The 27329-nt window shown below is 44.3% G+C and overlaps 1 protein-coding gene across 1 annotated transcript in view; it reads right to left on the bottom strand.

The window, feature by feature from the left end:
• Positions 1–10459: 10459 nt before the first annotated feature.
• LOC144688771 (SH2 domain-containing adapter protein F-like) overlaps positions 10460–27329 on the bottom strand; it is a 270816-nt gene continuing 253946 nt past the window's right edge. Inside the window, exon 7 of the mRNA XM_078555683.1 lies at positions 10460–11447. Within this exon, the coding sequence (XP_078411809.1) occupies positions 11261–11447 (187 nt within the window). The 3' untranslated portion in view covers positions 10460–11260. The remainder of the gene's footprint in view (positions 11448–27329) is intronic.

The raw sequence follows: 27329 nt of genomic DNA, 5'->3' as shown, positions 1-27329 counted from the left end.
TGGCCCGCTCACCCCGTGGGCCAATTGAGGCATTAAGTGACCAATTAATGCCCACTGCTGCTGAGATTTTACTCATGGTGGGGGAGGCTGGTGCCAAGTGGCAGACTGGCGGCTGGATAAGGCTGGGGAGAGGGTGGTGCCTCCTTTATGGGTTCTCTGTGCCCATTGGTGACCCCAACGAAGGTATTCCCCACCCACTGCCCATGTTTCCCCCCCTATCCCAACAACCCTGACCCCCACCACCCCTCCCGCCTCACCACCATTCCACTTGTCAAGGCCTGCAAGCCTGGCCCCAGTGATCCTGGACTTTCTGGGCTCCATTGCAGCTTGCTTCCCTCTGGGAATGCCAACGGTGGCCACTGCTCCTGGCGGTGTTGCTGAGACGAGAGAGATGCCGGCTATCTGACTGAGGCCTGCCTCAAGCTAATTAAAGGCCTGATGGCCATGAAATGGCTGTGGGACAAGCCAGCCAAGTGGAGCTGGACTCAGCCCCGTCTTCTATGCTGGGGGTCTCGGGGCCTCTGCTCTATTGGGGGAGGTAGGACATATGATGACATACTTTTGCTTCTCAATTTGAATCTTTCTGCCATTTCTGTGGCCATTATAGTTGCCAGGAAAACTGGTTATTACTGGCTCTATTTTCTTGCTGGCTGTACTGAATCCAGGTAGGTTTCCTTTTTGTTTGCGACCTTTCTGAGCAAGAGCTGCTGCCTTGGAGAAACAGCCACTGGCAAGAGTCTGACCACAAGATGAAAACGACTTTAATCACAGAATTGTTACAGAAGGAGGCCTTTTAGCCCATCGTGTCTGCACCAGCTCTCCAAATGAGCAATTCTCTTAGTGCCATTGCCCCGCCTTCTCCTCGTAACCCTGCACATTCTTCCTTTTCAGCCAACAGTCTAATTCCATGTTGAATGCTTTGATTGAACCTGGCTCCACCAGACTCTCCAGCAGCGCATTCCATTTAGCCATATCCTGGCTCCTTCAGTAAGTGCACTACCCAATGTGGAATTGAGTCTTACAAACCAGGAAGGTTTGATCCCAGGATTGCACTGAGTTAGCTTGGGGAAGCAGTGGGACCTGATGATTGGCTTAGAAGAAGGTCCCTGACCTGACTGCTATCCAGTGACCCCTTCAGGAAACTCTATGCAAGTGCATGACAGGCAGAGACAGGATTGACAATCCACGGTTGAACAGCCTCCTGACACTCAACAGCAATGACTTGCATTTACATAGCACCTTTAATGTGGTAAAATGTCTCAAGGAACTTAGGAACATTATCATACAAAATTTCACATGGCGCTACATAAGGAGATCTTGGTCAAAGAGGTAGGTTTTAAGATTTGTCTTTAAGGAGCATCTTAAGTTCACAATCTGATGAACTGGACTCTGGCCGCTGAATTTACTCCAAAGACATTCACGGCGATGTCTTGCAGCAAAGGATTTATTTCCAAATGCATGATTACTTTAATTTTAAACAGGTGAGATTTCTTTAATTCAAGAAGTTCCAGGGTGAGAGTTTAAGATATTCCTTTAAGACACTCATTAAAGCCTGCCTTTTATGTAGCTCGGTGTAAGATTTTGTATGATATTGTTCCTATGAAGTTCCTTGGGGCATTTTACCAATTTAAAGGCACTGTATAAATGCAAGTCTTTGTTGTTGAGGGTCAGGAGGCCATTCAACTGTGCAGGGTATCACAATAATGCACAATCCTGTGCTCGCCAGTCATGCACTTGCATACAATTTCTGCAGTCAGGGCAGGAACCTTTTGCTAAGCTAATCGTCAGGTCCCACTGCTTCCCCAGGTAAGGTCAGCTAGCCCAGTACAATCCTGGGGTCAAGCCTTCTTGGTTTGTAAAAGGCGATGAATTTTAGCCTCAATGTTAGGTTGGAAAAGCTGGGCTTGTTCTTCTTGAAGCAAAGAAGGCTAAGGGGTCAATAGAGGGGTACAAGATTGTGACAGGGTTACATAATGTAGGCAAAGATAAGCTGTTCCCATTAGTTGATGGTGCAAGTACTTGGAGAACACAGATATAAGGTTTCAGGCAAGAGATGCAGGGGGGATGCAAGGAAGAACTTTCTTTCGGCAGCAAGCGCTAATGACCTGGAACATGCTGCCCACCAGGGTGATGGCGAATTATTTCAAAAGGAAATTGGATGGGCACTTGAGGGAAGTAAACTTTCAGGTCTACAGGGATAAAGTAGGGACCATTTGGATTGCTCTACAGAGAGTCAACATGGGCTCAATGGGCTGAATGGTCTCCTTCTGTGCCATAATGACTCTAATCTAAGTTGAAGCTATTTTCCTAATGGCAAGCAAATGGGCCCAATTTCAACAGCAGATACCATCGTGTCAAGAGGCAGAAATGTCCGCGTTGCTTGACTAAATACAATGATTTCTCTCAGTGTCCCGAACAACAATCTCTCTTAACAAGGACACCAAAAACAGATTTAACTGGCCAGTCACCTTGTTGCTGTTGGGGGGATCCTTGCTGAGTGTAATTATCTGCTGTATCTGCCTACACAACAACAGTGATTGTATTTTAAAATACTGAATGTGAACCTGAGGACATGAGAAGACACCATATAAATGCACATATTTTCTTGATGAAGTTATTAATGAGGTTTATATTCTTCCACATTCTGCAATTTTTCAGGGCCAGAATTTTATGTCCCACAGGTGGACGCATCCAGCTGCAAAATAGTGCGAGGTGATGTCGGGCGAGCGTCCCAACATCATCGCGCATTCGTGCGATATCTTGCTCGATGAGCATGCGTGGCAGTCAGAAGCGCACCTGCCGCCAATTAAGCGGGCAATTAAGCCCATTAAGGAGGCAATTGAAAGTGATTTATTGCAGCCCGTCCACTTTTATGGTTGGCGGACAGGCCAATCAGCCAGGTGGTCTTTACAGTTTTGAACAAACCTCAATCCAGGGCGGGATGAAATCTCCGTGGGGAAATAGAAAGAGATGTCTGGGGAATGGTTTTTTATGAGGTCTGCTTTCAGGTGCTTGATTGTGCTGCATGGACATATTTTGCAGCATTTTTGTTCATTTATTCGGTGGAGGTCTGCAGCTCCCTGAGGCAGCTGTCTGCCTTCAGACAGCTCACTGGAAGCGCTCACCAGCACCCACGGTGACGTCAGTGCCCGCCCTCTTCCTGCTCCCACCAGCAGTGCTGAGCATTTCTCAGGGTGCGTTTCACACTGGCTGGCTGCTAATTGGCCAGCCAACGTGAAATCGTGGTCAGGGGTCTGTTTCCTGTCTATTCCTGGGCCTGCCGATTGCGCGCGCCCAAGTGAAAAATTCAGGCCCAGGCCTCTGTTATAGGTTGGATACTCATAGCTGTCAAAATGTTAATCATCACCACCAGAGGGCCATGTAATGTCATGAAAAGTATCTACTTGGCTATTGTCCTGCTGCTAGCAAGTATGAATCAGATTCTTACACAATGTGCGTCTCCAGAATCTAAGCAGTTATATCGAGAACTAAAAGCAGTTCTACAATGAATAAAAGCTTCTGTTGCCCTGATGAGTAGGCTATGGGCTCAGTGGTAGTCTTCTTTCTTCTGAGTCAGAAGGTTGTTGGTTCAAACATCCCCTCCACAAACTTGCGTACATAATCTAAACTAACATTTCAGTGCAATAGTGAGGGAGTGCTACATTGCTGGAGATGTTGTCTTTTGAATGAGACTTTAAACTGAGAATCTGTCTGCCCTCTTAATGGATGTAAAAGATTCCATGGCATCATTCGCCAATATTTATCACTCCAACAGCATCACTAAATCATATTATCTGGTCATTCTCACAATGCTGTCAGTGGGATTCTGCTGCAGCATTTTCTACTTTACAATAGTGACCACACTTCAAAATTCTTCATTGGTTGTAGAGTGCTTTGCGTTGTCCAGAAGTTGTGAAAGATGCTATATAAGTGAAAATCTTTCTTTCTTTAAATCTACATCTACAAGCGCAAACGCACTAATTATGTGGTCCCAGAAGGGAGCCACAGTTGAAAGGGGCAAAAATTGGAGAGTTGTCAATAGAAAAAAATTATAATGGCAAAATTTATAATCAACCATATGCGGAGAGACTTGAGAATCTGAGATTGTTCTCCTTAAAGCTGGGAGATTTAATGGAAGTGTTAAAAATCATGATAGACCAAAGGAGAAACCTTTTCCACTGAAAGGAGGGGTCAGTATAAAGGATGCAGATTTAAGATAATTGGCAAAAGAACTGGGGTGAGGTTAGGAGAAATTTTTTATTCAGCGAGTTGTTAGAACCTGGAAGCGTTCCCTCAAAGGGTGGGGGAAGCAGATTCAACAGGAATTTTCACAAGGGAGTTAGATAGATAATTAAAAAGGAATGTTCTGCATGGTCCTGGAGAGCGCAGGAGAGTGAGACTAATTGAACAGCTTTTTCAAAGAACTGCTATTGGCTCCTTCTATGTCGTAAGATTCGGTAGGGGCAGGATTTTTACCTCGTCAGGCAGGCGGGCCCGGGAGCGGCCACGAAACCAACCGCCAGCCGCGATCGGGCCTGACCGCGATGAATCGCGCACTGCAGTGCTCAGCGGTGCCTGGGTGTGGGGGGAGGAGGGTGAGCGCGGAAGTCAGCGCATGCGTGTGGGTGCGCTCAGTGAAAGCTCCCTGAAGACATAGAGCTGCTTTAGGGAGCTGAAGGTTCTTAACATTAAAAATAAACAATTGAAAAAGAAGGAAAACATGTCCCTTCGTGTGACTCTGTCACACGAGTATGGACATGTTAAAAGTGCGTTTTAAGAGTTTTTATTTTTTTTAATCACTGGTGGAAACCTCATCCCGCCCGTGGATGAGGTTTTGCAAAAAATGCAAAGGCCGCTTGGCCTATTCGCCTGTCCGCCAACTGAATGTTTGGACGGGCAGCAAAAAATTCTATTTAATGAATTGATAAAGGGCCTTAATAGGCCTCTTGATTGTCGGCGGGTACACTGCCACCTCTCGTGCATGCCCGCCAAGTGAAATATCGTGCACTATTTCTCTCCCGTTTGGATCGGGCGTGTGCCTGCCCGTCGAGGGAAATATTCTGCTCTATGTCTCTAGGAATGTCTTGCATTTGTTCAGCTCCTTTAATAAAATGTCTCAAGGTTTGTGAAGGAGGGAGATACATTGGATATACAATACGGTATGGAAACAGGCCATTCAACCCAACCAGTCCATGCCAACGTTTATGCTCCACTTGAGCTTCCTCCCATTTTTCCTTATCTAAACCTAAGCCCTCTATTACCTTCTCCCTCATATGCCTGTCTAGCTTCCCCTTAATGCATCTATACTATTCACTTCAACACTCTCCAAGGTAACAGGTTCCACATTCTCACAACTCCCTGGGTAAATAAGTTTCTTCTGAATTACCTATTGGATTTATTGGATATAGACTTGGGAAGCAGTATAAACATATTAGGAAAATTTATAAAAGCACAGCCAAAGAGGTTGCTTCGATCAGGCTTTCAAATGAACAGAGTGAAATTATAAAGTAGAGAGGATTAGGAAGAGACATCCCATGTAATAACTCCTGTGTGGGCGCGCAACCATGCAGCGTAATAGATCGTGGTCAGCAAAGTAAAATTACATGGGGCTTTGGTTCGAACACCTGAAGGCAAAGCCAGAGGCTTGAATTTTCGTAAAAATGGAGAAGGTCTCTGGAGCAGCCAAAATGGCTGTGGAACCCCGATTCCAGAAGTCCTGCCCCCAAGCTCAGCACCCACCATTTATGCTGGGGCAGCGAGCAGGGGTGGGCTGTAGTTTCATATCCGTAGTTCACGGAGGCAGCCTCACATGTAAAAATGCAGCTGCCTTTAAACAGGCCCAATTTTCACTAGTCGGATTCCCAAGACACAACGGGCAGAGTTTTATGGCCCCGTTTCAGTGGGGACGGGGCCTAAGATGCGGCGAGACATTCTAAACCTCATTGGTTTCGGTGGGAACGTAAAATCTCACTGCCGTAAAATTTTGCCCAACTTGTGGGCTTTACACTTTTCAGGAGAAGGTCTAAACTTACTGGGGTTATTTGGAGAGATAGCAAACCCTTTTGGGGAGATAGGTTACCCTTTTGAATAGGTCCCTGGGAGAGGTAAGATGCCCTTTGGGAAGGTCAAGTGCCCTTTGGGAGTGTTTGAAATAGATATGAATGTGCATAAAAAGTGGATAAACTCATTGGAACTGTCAAGGCATTTAAAGCTCCCAGCCTTTGAGTTATTTTTTAAAAAAAAGCAGTTTATAGTTAAAAAATAAATCAGTGCTTGCTATTTTACTCTGCCTGTTGACATAAACTGGGGGTTATAATTATAGGATTTGTGCTGCATGACCTAGCATTATTACAGTGGTGTGCCTGTCAGTTCACAGTTTGATTGACAGCTCCAAGTGGATATAAATTCTTGGATGTGTGGTTACGAATACAAGTGTTGTTTTTATAAGGGATTAAGCACTTGATGGACTCCCATTAACAACCCCCTCCCCCCACCCACCCCTAGTCCCCATAATGAAAATCCGACTGTGCGGGGTACACTCTCCCAGGAAATTTCCTGATTCTGTGCTCCCAACTTAGGAGTGAAAATTTAGGGCATAGAGTGAGGAATGGTGGGAGGATGGGCTGAATGGGAGGCCAGAATTGGAAGATTGCAGGTCACAGGCTGGGATGTAGGCTTAAACTAAGAATTGTCGTTGGCTGGGCCAAGGCTATGGAGAGATGGAGAGATTCATAAACAAAAGTAAGGACTCTGCATTTGGTGCACTGGGGAAAAAGAACCAATGGAGTTAAGTGAGGAGAAATAAATGAGTGTGGTTTATTGCACACAGCGCATAAGGCAGGTTTCCTGTTCTCCCTTTCTGGATCTCAGGTGGTGATTTGATCAGCTTTCCATGATTGAATAAAATAACTGCACCCAAAAAAATCAAGGACAAAAAAAGATCCCATGGTTGAAGTAAAAGACCCCATGATTGAAGCTCATCCCTATGCTAGGCTAATCCTCCATCCTAGCAGCCAACAGTAATTTACAGTCCATAGCCCACCTCTCACACAGAAGACTATCTCAGAGTGTGCCTGCCTAGCAGGAGAAGGGAAGGGACAAGGGGGGAAGGGAACCCAAATGCATAGCCAAGTAGTTTTTAAGGAAGCTTTTGGAGGCAGGAAGGAGTTAATAAGGCATTTGCAGAGGAGTTTCGGAGGGCATGGCAGCGGGTTGAATGATCAGCCTCCGATAGAAGGATGAAGAGAGCAGGCAGTGAATCGTAATCCAGAATTGAAGGAGCAGACTTGTAGTTTAGAAAGATGGGTGAGGTTAAGATGAACCCAGCTGCACTTTCAACACTCTCTTGGTCAGCTGAGGAATAACTAGGTGGGTGTGATGGCTGATACCACCAGTGGAAATCAATGTCAGGAACTGTAATGAGAAAGAAGTATTGCATTTATCTCAGAGCCTTTCACAACATCAGAACATCCCAAAGTGAGGAGGAAAAGGTTTCTAATAGACCAAATGGATGCTGTGCAAGTTAAATTGGATAAGAAAATAAATCAATTTAGTGGATTTCAGATGTATACATCTTTGTCATGAAATTACATTGAATTCCAATTTGCTCTTCCCATTATCTGATTCTAGCCATCATTACAAGATTCTGTAATGACCCACATTTTGATTTTGAGCCTGAATTATAAATCCCACTTTAGCACAAAGAATTCAGAATTCTTCCACAACCCATTTACCTAGTGTAGTTCCTCAAAATGTGAAGATGAATTCTCTACAGATGGCAGTGCACATGAGGACTGTTACCAGAAATTGTGCAAAACATATTGGGGGAATGGGAGGGGTGCGGTACTCTAATCTTGATTTGGCTACCACACTCCCTGCAGCCTAACCGACATAAAAATAGCAAAGTTCTCCATTCTGGAAGCAGATCCCACTGTACATTTCCAAGTTTTGATGCTTGTGTAACTAAACAAGGGTGTTTTCTGATGTATTTTTGAATGAGGTTACCGCGGACTATTCATGGCACTACAGAGATAGTCAGAACCTCTAGTTAAAAGGAAAAGCTTGCATTTTTGTAACTTTTTCAAGTATTTAAATTAATTGACTTTGAAGTTTAGTCACAGATGTTATATGGCCAAATGCAGCACAAGCAACAGTGAGATAAATGACCAGTTGATCTGATTTTGGAAGTGTTGGTTGAGGGATAAGTGTTGACCAGAGCCCTAGGAGATCTTTGCTGATCTTCGAAATATTGCTATGGGATCTTTTAGGTCTCCCTGAGGTGTTGGTTTAATGACATATCTGAAAGACAGCACCTCTGATGATGCAGCACTCCCTCAGTGCTGCATTGAAGTGTCAGTCAAGGCTATGGGTTCAAATTCTGAGGTGGGCTTGAAGACACAACCTCTGAGCTCAGAGCTGAGTGCTATCATTGAGTAAGCTGATGCTTCAAAAAGAAAATCCCTGTTGCCAGGTCAAGACTCGAGGCTCAGGATATTTTTCTGATAAGGGCAGGTATTCATTCATCCATTCCCTCCGAATATAACCCAGATGGTTCTCATGCTAATGCATCGCATGCAGACCGCAAATCCCAGCTTTGATGCCCTGGTCTGTGCTGCCCTGAGCCGGGGCTGAGCTGATGTGGCAAGGCACTTGTGCTACCTGATGGTGGAATCTGCTAAGGGTCCCACTCTTGATCCCTGTGACCCCTGTTAGACGTGCACTTGTGAGAGGACAGCAGCAGGCTCGGCTACTGTGCTAGGCCCGGATGGTGGATAATCAGGCTGGCTTCACACATGAAGGGTGGCCATTTAGGTGAGGTACTGGAGCATGAATGGCATGTGTGAAACCCATAGCCCAGGAAAGCCAGCATCGTGAAGGTAGGAGAAAATTTTAAAAAACAGTAATTACATTTGTTAACGTTTGTTCCTTCATGGTCATATTTTATATTAAGCCCAGAAATATTCTGTGTCATTACTCTGTTGTGACAACACAAACTGTCTATTGTGCTGGATGTAATTACAAATTGCTCATTTATCATTGAACAGTTAGTGGTGGGATTACAATAAATGGCTCTGTTAAAATCAGGTTATGATTGCGATGATGATGGAGTTGTGAGGGGATTACTGTCATCGCAGTGTTGTTTAGGCAGTATAGCTTCTGGCATGGAATAAGCACAGTCACTGCGTCAGGAGCTCTGCTAAATCTCGGCCATGTGGCCTGGCTTAGTTTTGGGATGTTTGATTTGCAAGATGCTTCAAGAGTGAGACACACTGGGTGGTATTTAATGTAGGTGATGGGCATCTTGGCCCATCAGCTGGAGAGCCCCCGCATTGCCTTCTTTCCAGAACGCCTAACTAGGTGCTTAACTAGGTAGCAGTGGATCAAGGACCCTGGGGGTGGAAATCTAGCCCCCTCCCCTCTACCCCCGCTCCCCGGAGAGCCCCTGGCCAATCAGAGGTCAGCAGTTGTGCATAGCTCAGTAGCACTATTTGGGATGCGGTGGCTACTGTTGGTAATGCACCCACCCGAGGCCCAGGGACACCAAGGGACCTAGGCCACAGGTGACAGCGGGAGGGGTGTAGTGGGGCGGGAATCATGGGGGAGGGGGGAGTCCTTTCTGATGCTGGTCCCTAGATCAGGCACTTAAGTGCCTGACAGCAAGGGACTACCCCCACAAATTCCCATAAGTAACCCTGAAGGGTTTGCTGTTCGGGCTTCCGACATGGCAAATCCCCCACCCACTGCTTAGTGAATACCAGTGGCAGCAGGATAAGGCTCTTAATAGGCATTAATTACCCAATGAAGGGCCTCAACTGGCAGTAGGGCATGAAGGACTTAATCAGGGCAAAAGTAGTAAGGTGGCAGCGTCCCTATGCAGCACCCTCTGGCCCAATTAAATGCCACCCTCCCGTCATCAAACTTACCTTGGGGCAGGGGGGTGGAGGGCATTAAATTCCGGATACCTATACAGAGAGAAACAAAGGCCAACGGAGACAGTGTCAGGAGGAAGGGAGATAGTTGAAGAAAATGAGAGTCAGGCAGAGGGAAGGAAACATAGAGAGGTAAAGAAAGCCAGGTAGATAAGACAGAAACGGTGAGAGGGAGGTAGACAAGATGAAGGAAGGTAGATGGATGGATAGGCAGAAGGAGACACAGTGGGTGGGAGAGGCCTGTACAGAGAGAACCAGTCAGAAGGACACAAGGTAGAGTGGGAGAGAAGTTGAAAAGATTGAATAGGCAACAAAAAGCATTTGTATGCACCACCGATGGCTAGGCACAAAGGTTGAATTTCCAAAACAAATTAGGGATTTGTAAATATTCTGTCATCAAAGCAGCATGAGATGCTTTCAGTAATGACCTCATTACTCACTTTGCTCTCTCGTAATAATTGCTGTGATCGCCACCATTTTTTAAAACCTCTGCACAGAACACACCTCATTTGTGAATTATGCATTCAGACTTTTCTTCTGAGCATATTTTATAAAAATTGTTAGATATTTACAGAAAATATTATTGAAAATAGAAAACACATATTACACTGGAACCTCAAGACATTCCATTCCACTCCCCGCCTGCTTCCCCTCTCTTGGAGCACTGCACAGTGCTGCACTGAATCACACAGACCAGAAAGGTCCCAAGTTCGATTGCTGGTTAGTGCCAACAAAGCTAAGCTCAGCCAGGGGAGGGCATGATAATTGACCTCAATGTCCCTTGCGCCAGGAGAAGGTTAGGGCAAGGTCAATCAGAGAGGCCATGGATCCCCACTCCTCCTGGAAAGGCGTGAGTGCTGGATGTTGGATGAAGACATGATTGAGTTTGGCTGTGATGCCCTCATGATGAAACAGCCAGCTAAAATGCAGTGACATGGCTGGCACACATAGCCACATGGTGGAGTACTTTAGGATGTCAGGTGCCCGCAGTATCATACAGAGGAGGGGAAGGGTGGCGGACGCACAGGAGAAATAAAAGACATTCTGTATATTCTCAGTAAATGAGTGACCGAATCCATACAGCAACATTCATGATCCAATTCACCACAACGTTTGAAATGTAAGCCCAGGAAATAAGATAGCCAACAGATATGACCTGCGATTATATCACAGCCCAGATTTGGGGCTCAGCACTGTATTCAATTCAGTATCATAAGCCAGGTGGCTGAAATTCTTGTTGATGTTCTATGTCCATTAAGATTAGGCTCCTTTTCTTTCCCCATAGATTTGCTTTCATTTTACTGCCATGCTTCGGGCAGCCTGTGGTCCAGTCACAGTGTTTGTACTGTCACAGGGAACAGCAAGGAGAGATGTTCAGCACCTTTAATTGGCAGCTTGTGGCTTGTGTAGTGGTTTATGACCTCTGGAATACTGTCAAACGGCGGGCTGTTCTGGCCGAGAATGTACTTGCAGTCTTTTGTCCTGCTGAATTTCATGTGCATGTATCCTTGGCTGCTTCTGTGGAGAGAAAGAGAGATGGCAACAATAAGCATGAGATACAGGTTGCAAATAAGGGGGAATAGGATTAGCCGAACAAGGAAAATCTACGCCTTTCTCATTTTACAAGCTGAATATAAATCCCAGGAATATTAAACAGACATACATGCAAATTGTATTTGTAACCATTTACGACCATTGTGAATCAATTTACCCTAATTATAATACAAAACAAGACAAGTTGAATGTAAGCAGTTACCATTTCGCTGGTGGGGGGGGCGTTAGGGGATGGGAGGTGGGGGAGGAGTGTGGCATCACTCTACAGTTAGAAATAATTGGCTGATGGCGATAGCTCCATAACTAAAACTGAGCTCTAGTCTTCATTGGTCACTTTAGTAGCACTATAGCTGCTCATATGTGTCTCCAATTAAGTAAACAAATAATTCCAAATTTAAAAACAAGGTGCACAATAGTGTTTCTCCACTGTCTGTTAGCGTAGGAATTAAAATCAGCAATAGTGCTAACTAATCTTGTGTGAAAATTGACTTAATTGTAATTGAATTTCAATCACAATTGATCAATCCTAAAGCTGTAAAACAAAAATAAAAATACATGTAAAAACTCAGCAGGTCTGACAGCATCTGCGGAGAGGAATACAGTTAACGTTTCGAGTCCGTATGACTCTTCAACAAAGTTGTGTTTATCAACAGCCCCCTTATCAGCATGAGGGCCATTGCAACATGCAGCCAGATTCAAAGCTTTGCTGAACAATTTAACTTTATTTGGCAAGAGGTTTCCATGGCAATTACCCTATCATATGGGGGGGGGAATCATCTCCGCCTTTGCAATGATCTGGTGGAGTGGACTATCCATGTACTGCAGAGTCCAGCAAATTGTCATTTTTTATTTATTCATTCATGGGATGTGGGCGTTGCTGGCTAGGCCAGCATTTATTGCCCATCCTAATTGCCCTTGAGAAGGTCGTGGCTGCTGCCTTCCTGAACTGCTGCAGTCTATGGGGAGAATTTTCTCCCCGTCGGGGGGGCTGAGTGGGAGTGGGTGAGCGCACAGTCGATTGCTGCCTGTGATTGGCTGCGTGCTGCCATTTTACGTGGGTGGGTCAATTAAGGCCCACCCAGTGTGACGCGCACCCAGAAGCGCTGAGCGCTCCCTGTGCAGGTGGGGGGAGGAGGGAGAGTCGGGGCTTGCGCTCTTTCGTGCATGCACACGAAAGAGAGCAGAACTCTCCCTGAAGCACAAAGGTATGAGGACCTGCCTACTGTGTGGTGGGATCCATACTTGTGTAAACAGTTCTCTGGCATGGTTGGAAGGGTGAACTCCTGTAAGTGGCATCTGGAGTGAAGGGGTGGTCTGCTCTACATGATATCTATAGCAAAGTCATAACAGTTTATAAGGGGAATATGACTTCACCATAAACAGCACCATGCGGAAACCTTTCCCCTGAGAGTGCCAGATCTTGGCTTGGGAAACAGAGCCAGAGATTTGAATCAAACTGCTCTATTGCATCTCAAGCACTAAGAGTGGAAAACTAACTTTATGGAAATAGGAGGAAGAAATTAGCTCTCACAGCTTATCTCCCACTGTCACTCGCCACTGCTTCCTGCTACACCTCGGCCTCTCTTCCACTCTTTTCAACCTTGAGGACGGTCTGGATTCAGAACATGGGCTACTTCAGCTGAGTTTCTCAATAAAGATATTGAGAACTCTGACTGCTTCCCCATTCATTTGCTGAAGAAAAGACTCATTTACCCTTCAAAGGGGCTATAATTGACCTCAGTATTCCTGGGCAACAGTGGTGTAAAATCAGTCAGCATTCCCAGTCCTGAGTAGCATTGAGTAACCCATGCTGAAGATAGACTGGACATGGGCATTATCTGATCCATGATTAAATAGCTTGGCAGTGCTCACTGTATGGACACGAGCTTCAAGAATGGGCCCTTGGAGTTTACCATAGGGAGACTATCAGCTCTGGAACTGTAACCAGGCATCAAATAGTGGGATCTGGAGAAGCGGGAATGAAATTGGTGGAAAGAAAGGAAATGAAGTGTAATTGGAAAGTTAATGAATTATGAAAGTTAATACTTTGGAAATGAAATTGATATTTATAGAATTTATAATTAAGGTCCACAACTTATGTCAAATTAGGTATTAGCCTGCCATAGATAGTTCAGTGAGGATTCACAGGGAGCCTGATAAGGGATTAAGAACGAGCAGGGATTTAGAGATTCTTCCAAATAAAACTGTTAATGCCTGTCGAAATCAGCACAAAGGGAGGAGATTATGCATTTGTACATGGACCTCATTGATTGAAAGATATGTCCCAATTATCTGAGATTTTAGTATGTGGGAAAATTGACTCTTAATTGTCAGAGAAAACATACTTGCAGTTTGAACTTGAGATAAATCAAAGTGATGGAGGTTTTGATAGGGCAAATGGTAAAATAATATTTCCTTTGGTTTAGGAGGTAGTGGTGAGCATCATCTATTTAAAATTATAAGTAAGAGAGTGAGCAGAAGGGATTCTTTATACAAAGATTTGAGACAGAAATCATTGCATTATTGAGGGAATGTTAGAAAAATATTTGAAACAGGGGAAGATACAATGATCTTGGGGAGAGGACATGATGATGAGTCTAGTCTGAGTTGCTCCAGTTGAGAACCAGTACCTTCAAGATGGGCCAAATAACTTTTTATGCTGTAACATTCCTCTTTCATGTCAGTATAGCTCAGTTAGTAGTACTCTTTCCTCTAAGCCAGTATGTTGTGGTTTCAAGGTTCATGGGAAAGGCCCTCAACGGCCTTCCCATCCCCTTCCAATTGAAGCCCTTAAGTGGACAACAACACTGCTGTTCACCTTGGCAAGACAGTGCATCAAGACCAAAGTGTGTAATGTCCTAGTCCATGATGGCGTTTGTTGATGACGTTGCGCAGGCATCCCATACTGAAGCTCACTTGCAGCAGCTTGTAGATTGGTTGTCCTGGGCCTGCAAGGAATATGCAGGAAGACCAAAGTTATGGACCAGGAAATAGAGACCCCAACTTCCATCGACGACCTCTACAGCTTCACATATCTTGGATCAAGAATTACCAGCAACTTGGCCTTGATGTTGAAATCAGCACCAGGATTAGCAAGGCCACAGCTGTCACATCAAAGCTGAGAGGTTGAGTGTGCACCAACAGCAAACTAACTGAAAGTACAAAGGTCCATGTGTACCAGGCTTGTGTTCTCAGCACCTTGCTTTACGGTGCGAAGCATGGATAACTTACGCAAGCCAAGAAAAAAAACTGTATGGCTTCCACCTCCGGTGCCTCCAATGAATATTGGGCATCTCCTGGCAGGAAGAGTGCCAAATATGGAAGCACACCAGTGTGCCAGGATCCCCAACATGTTTGGCCTCTTGAATCAGTGGTGAATCCAATAGCTGGGTCATGTGTGCTGAATGGATGAGGACTGTATCCCCAGATACATGCTCTACGGTAAGTTTCCTATCCCCCTAATTGGCTGCCAACTCTTGGTAAGTGGGACTTCCACCCACAGGGATCTGATGCTGGGAAAAGCCCTGCTGCTGGCTTGTTAACTATCTAATTAGCACGTACTTCTAGCACACCTTCCCAGAAAGAGGTGACATGGGAGTCCCCCTGCCTCTCCAGTGGCAGCCGAGATGCTCATTGCTGGCACAAGATTCCACCCATTCAACTGAAAACCATCTGCTCTCTCAGGTGCACCATGGGCTCCATGGCACTATTTCAAAGGAGAATATGGACATTCTCCCTGGTGTCCTGCCAATATTTATCCCTCAATCAACATTACTTAGATTATCTGGTCATTTACTTAATTTCTGCTTTTGTAAGCTTGCTATGCGGAAATTAGCTACCCTACTTCTGATATTAAACTGATGACTATACTTCCTATTACAATGATGCTACACTTCCAGTTACAGTGATGGCTCCACTACCTATTATAATGATGACTACACTTCCCATTACAAAGATGCTACACTTCCTGTTACAGTGATGGCTACACTTCCTATTACAATGATGGCTACACCTCATATTACAATGATGGCTACACTTCATATTACAATGATGGCTACACTTCCTATTACAATGGTGGCTACACCTCACATTACAATGATGGCTACACTTCATATTATGATGATGGCTACACTTCCTATTACAGTGAAGGCTACATGAGTTAGTACAATGATGGCTACACTTCCTATTACAGTGATGGCTACACTTCCTATTACAGTGATGGCTACACTAGTTATTACAATGATGGCTGCACTTCCTATTATGATGATGGCTACACTTCCTATTACAGTGATGGCTACACTTTCTATTACAGTGATGGCTACACTAGTTATTACAATGATGGCTTCACTTCCTATTACAATGATGGCTACACTTTCTATTACAGTGGCAGCTGCACTTCCTATTACAGTGATGGCCCCATGAGTTATTACAATGATGGCTACACTTCCTATTATGATGATGGCTACACTTCTTATTACAGTGATGACTACACTACTTATTATGTTGATGGCTTCACTTCCCATTACAGTGGTGGCTACATTTCGTATTATGATTATGGCTACACTTCCTATTACAGTGAAGGCTACATGAGTTAGTACAATGATGGCTACACTTCCTATTACAGTGGCAGCTACACTTCCTATTACATTGATGGCTACACTAGTTATTACAATGATGGCTACACTTCCTATTACAGTGATGACTACACTTCCTATGACAATGATGGCTACACTTCCTAATACAGTGATGGCTACACTTCATATTACAATGATGGCTATACTTTATATTACAATGATGGCTTCACTTCCTATTACAATGATGGCTACACTTCCTATTACAGTGATGACCCCATGAGTTATTACAATGATAGCTACACTTCCTATTACAGTTATGGCTACACTAGTTATTAAAATGATGGCTACACTTCCTATTATGATGATGGCTAAACTTTTTATTACAGTGATGACTACACTACTTATTACATTGATGGCTTCACTTCCCATTACAGTGATGGCTACATTTCCTATTATGATGATGGCTACATTTCCTATTACAATGATGGCTACACTTCCTATTACAGTGAAGGCTACATGAGTTAGTACAATGATGGCTACACTTCCTATTACAGTGGCAGCTACACTTCCTATTACAGTGATGGCTACACTAGTTATTACAATGATGGCTACACTTCCTATTACAGTGATGGCTACACTAGTTATTACAATGATGGCTACACTTCCTATTAAAGTGATGACATTTCCTCTTACAGTGATGGCTACACTTCCTGTTACAGTGATGGCTACACTTCATATTACAATGATGGCTACACTTCATATTACAATGATGGCTTCACTTCCTATTACAATAATGGCTACACTTCCTATTACAGTGATGACCACATGAGTTATTACAATGATGGCTACACTTCCTATTACAATTATGGCTACACTTTCTATTACAGTGATGGCTACACTAATTATTACAATGATGGCTACACTTCCTATTAAAGTGAGGACATTTCCTCTTACAGTGATGGCTACACTTCCTGTTACAGTGATGGCTACACTTCATATTACAATGATGGCTACACTTCATATTACAATGATGGCTTCACTTCCTATTACAATAATGGCTACACTTCCTATTACAGTGATGGCCACATGAGTTATTACAATGATGGCTACACTTCCTATTACAATTATGGCTACACTTCCTATTACAGTGATGGCTACACTAATTATTACAATGATGGCTACACTTCCTATTACAGTGATGGCTACACTAGTTATTACAATGATGGCTACACTTCCTATTATGATGATGGCTACACTTCCTATTACAGTGATGGCTACACTACTTATTACAATGATGGCTTCACTTCCTATTACAGTGATGACTACAGTTCATATTACAGTGATGACTACAGTTCATATTACAGTGATGGCTACACTTCTTATTACAATGAATGGTTACACTTGTTACAATGATAGCTACACTTCCTATTACAGCAATGGCTACACTTCCTATTAGGGTGATGACTACACTCCGTATTACAAGGGCTACACTTCCTAAGTGCTTTATTTGTGTAAATGTCTTTGGGATGACCTGAGGTCATGGCAGGCCCTATATAAATATAAGCTTGTTTTTTCATTAGAGCATTTTAGATAGATAATCGTAGAAACAGATAGATGTATGGAATGTCAGGATTTTTGGTCAGAGTGCACAGAATAGTTGTATCAAATTCTCTCATGCTGCAGCCATTGTTCATGGGCCGTTTCTATATTTGCTTCACAACATAATAAATCAAAATGTATTGGAAATTAAAGCTAACTCTCTCACTTGATTATAAGTTCTTCTTGTTTCTTTGGGAGGCAATAATACTAAAGCACAGAAAGATCCCTCAATAACCCAGTGGGCTATTGCATACTCTGTTTGGGGGACATGCAGTGGATGTTGAGTCCCTGGTTTGTGCCAAGTTAGCTGATCCCAGCGGGAGGAGTAGTTGGGGGGTGTTCTAATAATTTAAAATCCTGGATTAGGAGGCGTGAACAAAAATATCAGCCGGGGTTCCTGATTGCTCTGAGCAATCCCTGCTGAACAACACTTGTGAGGACAGAGTGCTGTGATACGCTAACATTTACTGTCCAGGCTACACAAAGAGAAACAGACCCAGATTTATCCCTTTGCAAAAGGCAAGGTATCAATTGGATGGACTGATTAGTTATTTGCATTCTCAAACAATTTTAAGCTGCTGGCCAGAAATGGATTCAGTTGAACTGGTAAGTATAAAGTGGGCCATTCAAATCCAAATTTATGACAGTTGTTCCAAGCTATTCTTAATCATTCAGCTACATAATGTCCAGGGATAACGTTCTCAGTTTCAGCTTTCCTCAGCCACTTTTTTTCCTCAAATTGGTTTGTTATGCTTTCCAAAAGGCTATTACTCAATCGATGTGTGGTCCTGTTGCTGTAGACAGCTCAATCATGAATTCACTGCTCATCTTGTTAAACCAAGGTGCGTAAAAGGACTATGCTGGGAGCACTTTCTAATGCTGCAACACAGGAATTTGATCCAAAGAAGCTTCCTTACTCAAGTCGAAGAAATGAAAAGAGGAGTTGATCAATTTTTTTTTGGAAAAACAATATAGAAGAATATACAATCTTGCTTTGCTGGAGGGTAAAAATACTTTCTTAAAAACACGACCTTTCTTTGGCAGATAAGCATTGTGCATGATGTGAATCTGAATTCTGTTGCTCCTGTACTTGCTCTGTGAATTTCTAACTTTAGTTTAAAATGAAGAAATCTAAACTCTGCTTTTAACCATAGCTGCATGAATAGTTACAGCACTCACTGTAAGACAGAGCACTCTCGCACATGCCAACTATCTGCATTTGACACAGGCAGCCAAGTGATCTTGAAGCCTGTCTGGGCAGTTGGGGGTGAGAGCAAAGCATTCCCAGATACCAGTACAAAATAAATAATGTATCTTCAATACTTAAACCTCTTCAGCGTTTCATGCACATAAAGTGAATGAACATTAGGTGTAATCAAAGATTCACAGCTTACATGACAAGCTTGTACCCCACTGAACTTTCAATGTAATTATTTATTTTTACATGTCACAGGCTTTTATTCAAGGATTCATTTTTCTCAGGGGTGCTGTCTTTCAGATAAGATGTCAAACCGAGACACTGCCTGCCCTTTCAGGTAGATGTAAAAGATTCAATGGTACTATTTCAAAGAAAAACAGGGGAGCTCTTGCCAGCGTACTAGCCAAAACTGATTCCTCAAATTAGCAGACAAAAAAAACCCAGATTACCTGGTCATTATTACAATGTTGTATGTGGGAGCTTGCTGTGTGTAATTTTGATGCTGCATTTCCTACATTATCACAGAGACTTGCACTGCAAAATAATGGTACTTCATTGGCCTTGAAGTGTTTTGGGGCATTCTGGGACCCTGAAAGATGCTGTGTAAATGCAAATCCTTCTTCCAGTTGGTACATATGGTGTACAGACCAGGAAGACCCCAGTTGAATCCTGGTCAGTGCTGAATGGGTGACTCACAGCTATGTGTCATGGTAGGATTATTCTAGTTGTCCTCTGTGAGGCAGCAGAGAGCCACCGGTGTGGAAGGAGATCTTTGATGTTCTGATCAGTAAAATAAATTGAAAATAGAAGTATGTGTTCCACTGATGACCGGAGTAGTGGCCTTATCTTGAGCTGATCCTTGAGCACCTATGCAATGCAAACCTTATCTCATACATGAAGAATAGCTAAATATGGTGTGGGTCAGACAGACTGTCGATGCCAGTGACTCCTACATCCCAGCAAAGAATGATGGATGGGGAGATGCTAGAGTCTGTAATGACCCAGGTGGAACAATAAAGATCCTTAAAGTGGAGTCACTAAATACAACAAATGAGCTGCAGTGTAAATGAACATTGTGGAGATGGTAGTTGTGCCTGGCTCTAAACTGAGGTTAAAATGCTATGTGTTTACAAGGTGCAGACTGTATTTGAATAGAGGCTTTGGGGCAGAAGTAACGTCAAATGTTGGCGCAAAGCTGACTCATTGTGCATCACCATAATTCAGCATGTAATTAGACTGCACACAGTCCCCCAAGTGTACACTTTTAATCATTAATTCTTCAATAAAAATAAACAAAACATTCACACCCTCCCCACTTCCCTTCCCAAACTCATGTCCTCATTAGTGCACTGATGTCACCCTGAAGGGTTATTATTACCCTTGGGGGTGAATAGAGGGAGGAGAGATTGGGAAGGGGCTCTGAGAAGGCTTGTTGAGCTCAATATTTTGATGTTAGTTTTATTCCCTATCCTGACCACACTGACTCATACAGAGGAGCAATTCAAAGGGATGTTGCACAGCCGAGTCTGGTCAGCTCCTCATCCATTCTGGCCCTCACCTGAATTCTGGAAACTCACATGTCCCAGCTGAGTTACCCAATAGACATGGTGAGCAGGGACCCTGACCTCACCTAGCAGCACTGAAGCTAATTGCTACATGGGCTGACTGCAGCCAACAGGTCAACCAGGCTTTACCGCTTTTAGCATCATGCCATGGAACCATTTAGAGGAACAAGTGACAGTCTGACTGACTCCCTCCTAACTCCCATCAGAGAAGATTTCCTAAGTTTATGAGGATGGAAGATGTAGCCCCACGAGGGGACTTGAACAGAGAGTTGGTGCAATAGGAATTAGACAGTGACCCGGAATTTCCTCAAAGCTGAAATTACGCCGATCTTTAGACTGGGCTCTATGCCAATCTTGCTGACAGGAACTTACCCCCAAATTTTCCTGCAGGCTCATTTGCTCATGTCAGAATGAAAAACCAACGCAAAACATGCACCAGAGACATCAATATGGTAACAGCGCAAGTGTATAAAGATGTTTGCCGTCTTGTGCCATGATGCCTTCCTCTAAATTATTTTCTTTGTTGCTCCTCTTTCATTATTATGGAGAACAGGGGGGGTGGCCACTTGGTAGTAGGGCTGCCTACATGCCAGAATTAACCAGGAATTGGAGATTAATTTTCTAGATGCTGCCATGAGGAACGCAAGAAAATAAATCACAGGGGCATTAAAAGAATTGATTTTCATTTTCGTTAAGCACTTCTATTAGTTATAAAAAATAACGGAGATGGGGAGAATAAAACAGTTTGACCAAATGGGCCAGTTGAATATGAAAGGCTAAGAGATGTAGCTTCCAAGAATACATCTAACTAGAGTCGGCAATTCGACTGGGAAGGCCATTCCAGCTGCTTAGTCTTTCTGAGCGTGTGTATGAGGGGCTGAAACACACTGTAAGGTGCCTTTGAGTGGGAGCCAGCTCATTTGGTAAAGGTGATGCAAGAGTGGCCAACATATCTGACAGGAGATACTTCTACATTTTACACCAGGATCACCAGCTGCCTCGATTGATAAAGCAAGACTTGCTTTTTTAAAGCACTTTTCATGACCACTGGATGTGTCAAGCACTTTACAGCCAATGAAATAATTTTTTAAAGTGTAGTCACTGTTGAATTGTCAGAAATGCGGCAGCCAACTTGCACTCAGCAAACTCCAACAAACAGCAATGTAATAACGACCAGATAAACTTTTTTGTGAAGTCGAGGGATAAATATTGGCCGGGACACTGGGGATCGCTCCCCCGCTATTCTTTGAATTTGTTTTTTATATTCTTTCATAGGATGTGGGTGTCACTGGCTAGGCCAGCATTTATTGCCTATCAGTAATTGCCCTTGAGAAGGTGGTGGTGAGCCGCCTTCTTGAACTGCTGCAGTCCATGTGGTGTAGGTACAACCACAGTGCTGTTAGGGAGGGAGTTTCAGGATTTTGACCTAGCGACAGTGAAGGAACGGCAATATATTTCCAAGTCAGGATGGCGTGTGGCTTGCAGGGGAACTTCCAGGTGGTGGGGTACCCATCTATCTGCTGCCCTTGACCTTCCGGATGGTAGTGGTCTGGGTTTGGATGGTGCTGTCTAAGGAGCCTTGGTGAGTTTCTGCAGTGCATCTTGTAGATGGTACACACTGCTGCTACTGTGCGTCGGTGGTAGATGGAGTGAATGTATTTGGAAGGGGTGCTACTCAAGTGGGCTGCTTTGTCCTGGATGGTGTCAAGCTTCTTGAGTATTGTGGGAGCTGTACTCATCCAGGCAAGTGGGGAGTATTCCATCACACTCCTGACTTGTGCCTTGTAGCTGGTAGACAGGCTTTTGGGAGTCAGGAGGTGAGTCACTGGCTGCAGGATTCCTGGCCTCTGATCTGCTCTTGTAGCCACAGTGTTTATGTGGCTAGTTCAGTTCAGTTTCTGGTCAATGGTAGCCCCCAGGGTGTTGATAGTGGAGGAGTCAGTGATGGTAATGCCATTGAACATCAAGGGGCGATGGTTGGATTCTCTCTTGTTGGAGGTGGTCATTGCCTGACACTTGTGTGGCACGAATGTTACTTGCTACTTATCAGTCCAAGCCTGGATATTGTCCAGGTCTTGCTGCATTTATGCATGGACTGCTTCAGTATCTGAGGAGTAACGAATAGTGCAGAATATTGTGCAAACATCCGCCCTTCTGACCTTATGATGGAAGGAAGGTCATTGATGAAGTATTTGAAGATGGTTGGGCTGAGGACACTACCTTGAGGAACTCTTGCACTGATGTCTTGGAACTGAGATGATTGACCTCCAATAAACAAAAACATCTTCCTTTGTGCTAGGTATGACTCCAACCAGCGGGTAGTTTTCCCCCGGATTCCCATTGAATCCAGTTTTGCTAGGGATCCTTGATGCCACACTTGGTCAAATGCTGCTTTATGTAAAGGGCAGCGACTCTCACCTCACCTCTGGAGTTCAGCTCTTTTGTCCATGTTTGAACCAAGGCTATAATGAGCTCCTAAGATAAGTGACCTTGGCGGAACCCAAACTGAGTGTCAGTGAGCAGGTTATTGCTGAGCAAGTGCAGCTTGATAGCATTGTTGATGACCCCTTCCATCACTTTACTGATGATCGAGAGTAGACTGATGGGGTGGTAATTGGCTGGGTTGGATTTGTCATGCTTTTCCTTGTGTACAGGCATACCTGGGCAATTTTTCACATTGCCAGATAGATGCCAGTGTTGTAGCAGGACTGGAACAGCTTGGTTAGGGGCACAGCAAGTTCTGGAGTACAAGTCTTCAGTACTATTGCTGGAATATTGTCAGGACCAATAGCCTTTTCAGTATTCAGTGCCTTCAGCCTTTTCTTGATATTACATGGAGTGAATTGAATTGGCTGAAGACTGGCATCTGTGATGCTGGGGATCTCCGGAGGAGGCCGAGATGGATCATCCACTCGCAGCAATCTTCAACCAGAAGTGCCAAGTGTTTCAGTCTTATCTTTTGCATTGATGTGCTGGGCTCCTCCATCATTGAGGATGGGGATATTTGTGGAACCTCCTCCTCCAGTGAGTTGTTTAATTGCCCACCACCATTCACGACTGGATGTGGCAGCACTGTAGAGCTAGATCTGATCCATTGGTTGTGAAATCGCTTAGCTCTGTCTATTACTTGCTGCTTATGCTGTTTGGCAGACTTGAGTTACTAGATCTGATCAAAATCTATCCCATTTAGCACAATGGTAGTGTCACATTATATGATAGAGGGTATCCTCAATGTGAAGATGAGACTTCATCTCCACAAGGATGTGCGGTGGTCACTCCTACCATACTGTCATGGGTAGATGCTTCTGCTGCAAGCAGATTGGTAAGGATGAGATCAAGTATGTTTTTCTCTCATGTTGGTTCCTTCACCACCTGCCACAGACCCAGTCTAGCAGCTATGTCCTTTAGGAATTGGCCAGCTCGGTCTGTGGTGGTGCTACCAAGCCAGTCTTGGTGATGGACATTGAAGTCTCTCACCCAAATTACATTATGTGCCCTTGTCGCCTTCAGTGCTCCCTCAAAGTGGTGTTCAACATGGAGGAGCGCTGATTCATCAGCTGAGGGAGGGCGGTATGTGGTAATCAGCAGAAGTTTTCCTTGCTCACGTTTGACCTGATGCCATGAGACTTCATGGGGTCTAGATTCGATGTTGAGGACTCCCAGGGCAACTCCCTCCCGACTATATACCACTGTGCCACCACCTCTGCTGGGTCTGTCCTGCCGGTGTGATAGGACATACCCAGGGATGGTGATGATGGTGTCTGGGACATGATCTGTAAGGTATGTTTCCATGAGTATGACTATGTCAGGCTATTGCTTAACTAGTCTGTGAGACAGCTTTTTGAATTTTGGCACAAGCCCCCGGATGTTAGTAAGAAGGACTTTGAAGTTTTGACAGGGCTAAGTTTGCCATTGTCGTTTCCAGTGCCTAGGTCGATGCTGGGTGGTCCGTTCAGTTTCATTCCCTCTTATTGACTTTTTAGTGGTTTGGTACAACTGAGTGGCTTGCTAGGACATTTCAGAGAGCATTTAAGAGTCAACCACATTGCTGTGGGTCTGGAGACACATGTAGGCCAGGCCAGATGAGGACAACGGATTTCTTTCCCTAAACGACATCAGTGAACCAGATGGGTTCCAGCCTCTGGCCTGCCCTTGTAGGCACGGTATTTATATTGCTGGTCGGTTCAGTTTCTGGTCAATGGTAACCCTCAGGATGTTGATAGTGGGGGATTCAGTGATGGTGATGCTATTGAATGTCAAGGGGAGATAGTTATATTCTCTCTTGTTGGAGATGGTCATTGCCTGGCATTTGTGTGGTACAAATGTTACTTGCCACTCCTCAGCCCAAGCCTGAATGTTGTCCAGGTGTTGCTACATTTGGACATGGACTGCTTCAGCATCTGAGGAGTTGCGAATTGTGTTGAACATTGTGCAATTATCAGCGAGCATCCCCACTTCTGGCCTTATGATGGAGGGAAGGTCATTGATGAAGCAGTTGAAGATGGTTGGGCCTAGGACACTACCCTGAGGACATACCTCGGTGATTTTCCACATTGCTAGGTAGATGCCAGTGTTGTAGCTGTATTGGAATAGCTTGGCTAGGAGCGCAACTTGTCCTGGAGCACAAGTCTTCAGTGCTATTGCCAGAATATTGTCAGGGCCCTTAGCCTTTGCAGTATCCAGTGCCTCAGCCATTTCTTGTTATCACGCAGAGTGAATCAAATTGGCTGAAGACTGTCATCAGTGATGCTGGGGATCTCCAGAGAAGGCAGAGATGGATCATCCAATCGGCACTTCAGGTTGAAAATGGTAAAGAGTGCCATGGAATCTTTTACATTCACTAGAGTAGGCCATGGTTTAACTTCTCATCTGAAAGATGGCACCTGTGACAGCCAGGGGTGTCAGCCTTGAATTTTGTGTTTAAGCCCTAGTGTGAGGCTTGAACCTGGAACCTTTTGATTAAGTGGAAAGTGTGCTACCGACTGAGCCATAGCTGGTAAAACTGACTCTGCCCGATCCAAGCTACAGAAGTGCCAGATGCAAAAGTGCCACGGGGAATGGGGGACCGGTTCTGGAATTGGCAGATATTCAAACCCAATGCTTGCAACTGCATCTTTCCTACCATTACTTCTGCCTAGCCATAATGATACCATCTGCTGCTTTCCTGAGGCATCACTGTTATTACAGTGGGAATGATGCCAAATAGGGTCTTTAAGAATGAACAAACTAAAGTATAGGATGCACAGGAGTCCGTTCACACTCATGCACAAAGGGATGGAGACACTTGGATGAGGCACCTGAGTGACTGGAGACCATGGAAAAATCATTCCAGTATGAGGAAAAGCCGCTGGTATAAGGTCGGGAGCGGTTTACTTGGCAACACAGAAGAAGTAGTTACCGCACGTTACTTAAATACATGTGGTAAACTGGCTGTAAGAATTCCCTTAAGAAAGGTCTAGAATTTATGTCGGCAACAGACAGAAGAGAGCTGACTAGGAGGTATGTGCTATTAGTAGCTTCATGTAATATTCATGAGCTGAAAGGCTTTAATCTTCGCGATCAGCAGCAGGGGAACAGAATGGTCTCCATTTTAGAGCCTTTCATGTGGACATCCTCCATAAACCATCATCTACTGATGTCAGGGCTCGAGTAGTGACTGGTAAAAGCTAAAATGAATCAGCCAATCTGTAGAACACTGTGTCGCAAGAAACCATATTGGCCTTTTAGTTACAATTTCCTCTAGAGGGGCCATGCAACCATAACCCATGGGCTTGATGGGCACATGCACTGCCAGTAAACATGAAAGATAGACTTTATATAGCACCTTATCACATCCTCAGGGCATCTCAAAGTGCTTTACAAATGAACTACGTTTGAAATACAGTCACTGTTGTGTGGGCAAAAGCTATCATAAAAATTTTACTGGATTGAAAATCTGACATTTTTAGTTATAATATCCATTTCGACTTCAGTTACTCTGGAATGACACAGGCTGAAGTTAATCACATAGTACGAAAGGACGCATGACAATGATGTCCAGGCTCTATGATCTATCAATGCTATTTACTTCTTTTTTAATTCCCCTCCTCAGTTTTATCCTCTCCATCCTGAAGGTGCTGAGTCTTGATGGGTTTTGATTCCTCAGCTGCCACTCATCCTGACCCATTTTGCCCACTTATCCACTCTTCTTGTACGAGTCTGCACCCATTAAAGCGCTAACATTCAGGGCCACAGAGCAGGGAAGGCCCACTGTTGCAAGTACCTTGATGCCCACTTTTCCAACAGAGCCACTGCAAAGTGGGGAACAAGGGAATGAAACGCTGTCCCCATTGGTACAGAGTGGGAAAGTGGGAGTCCAGAGTCCTGGCTGGGTGATCACTGGCCTGGATTGTCAAGCCTGCAGTTCACCAGCATTCACCAGCAATTAACAATTAATCTCCAGGACACTGCCACAAGCTAAACTGAGGAGGAAAACGATAGGGGCATTAAAAATGCGTTTCTTTACATTTTCTTTGAACATCTCGATGTATTAGTTACAAATATTGGTGCTGGGGAAAAAATCTGTTTGACTACAGGAAGGAATTGTACAATCGAGTACTTTACTTTCCAGTTGGCAAAGGAAGGCGGTGCGCTGCTTGTATGGACACACTGGCAGTTAATGTGATGATATTCCTTGGAATATATCCAACTAGAGTTGGTAACCTTATCCCTGGCATCTCCTGGTAGTTGTGCTACATGGTCAGCCATGGCCCGGAGGCAGGCTTTCTACCTTTACATTGGTAACACCGACACTGTTCACTCTGGAGGCCGGGCGGGGGCAGTACTCTAGAACTGGCAGAAATCCAAACCCAATGCTGGTAACTGGATCCTTCCCACCATTGCTTCTGCCTAGCAATAATGATACCATTGG

The sequence above is a fragment of the Cetorhinus maximus genome, chromosome 13 (assembly GCF_964194155.1).
Source record: "Cetorhinus maximus chromosome 13, sCetMax3.hap1.1, whole genome shotgun sequence".
Lineage (NCBI taxonomy): Eukaryota > Metazoa > Chordata > Chondrichthyes > Lamniformes > Cetorhinidae > Cetorhinus > Cetorhinus maximus.
The sequence above is the reverse complement of the archived record's forward strand: the minus strand, read 5'-3'. Positions and strand labels throughout refer to the sequence as shown.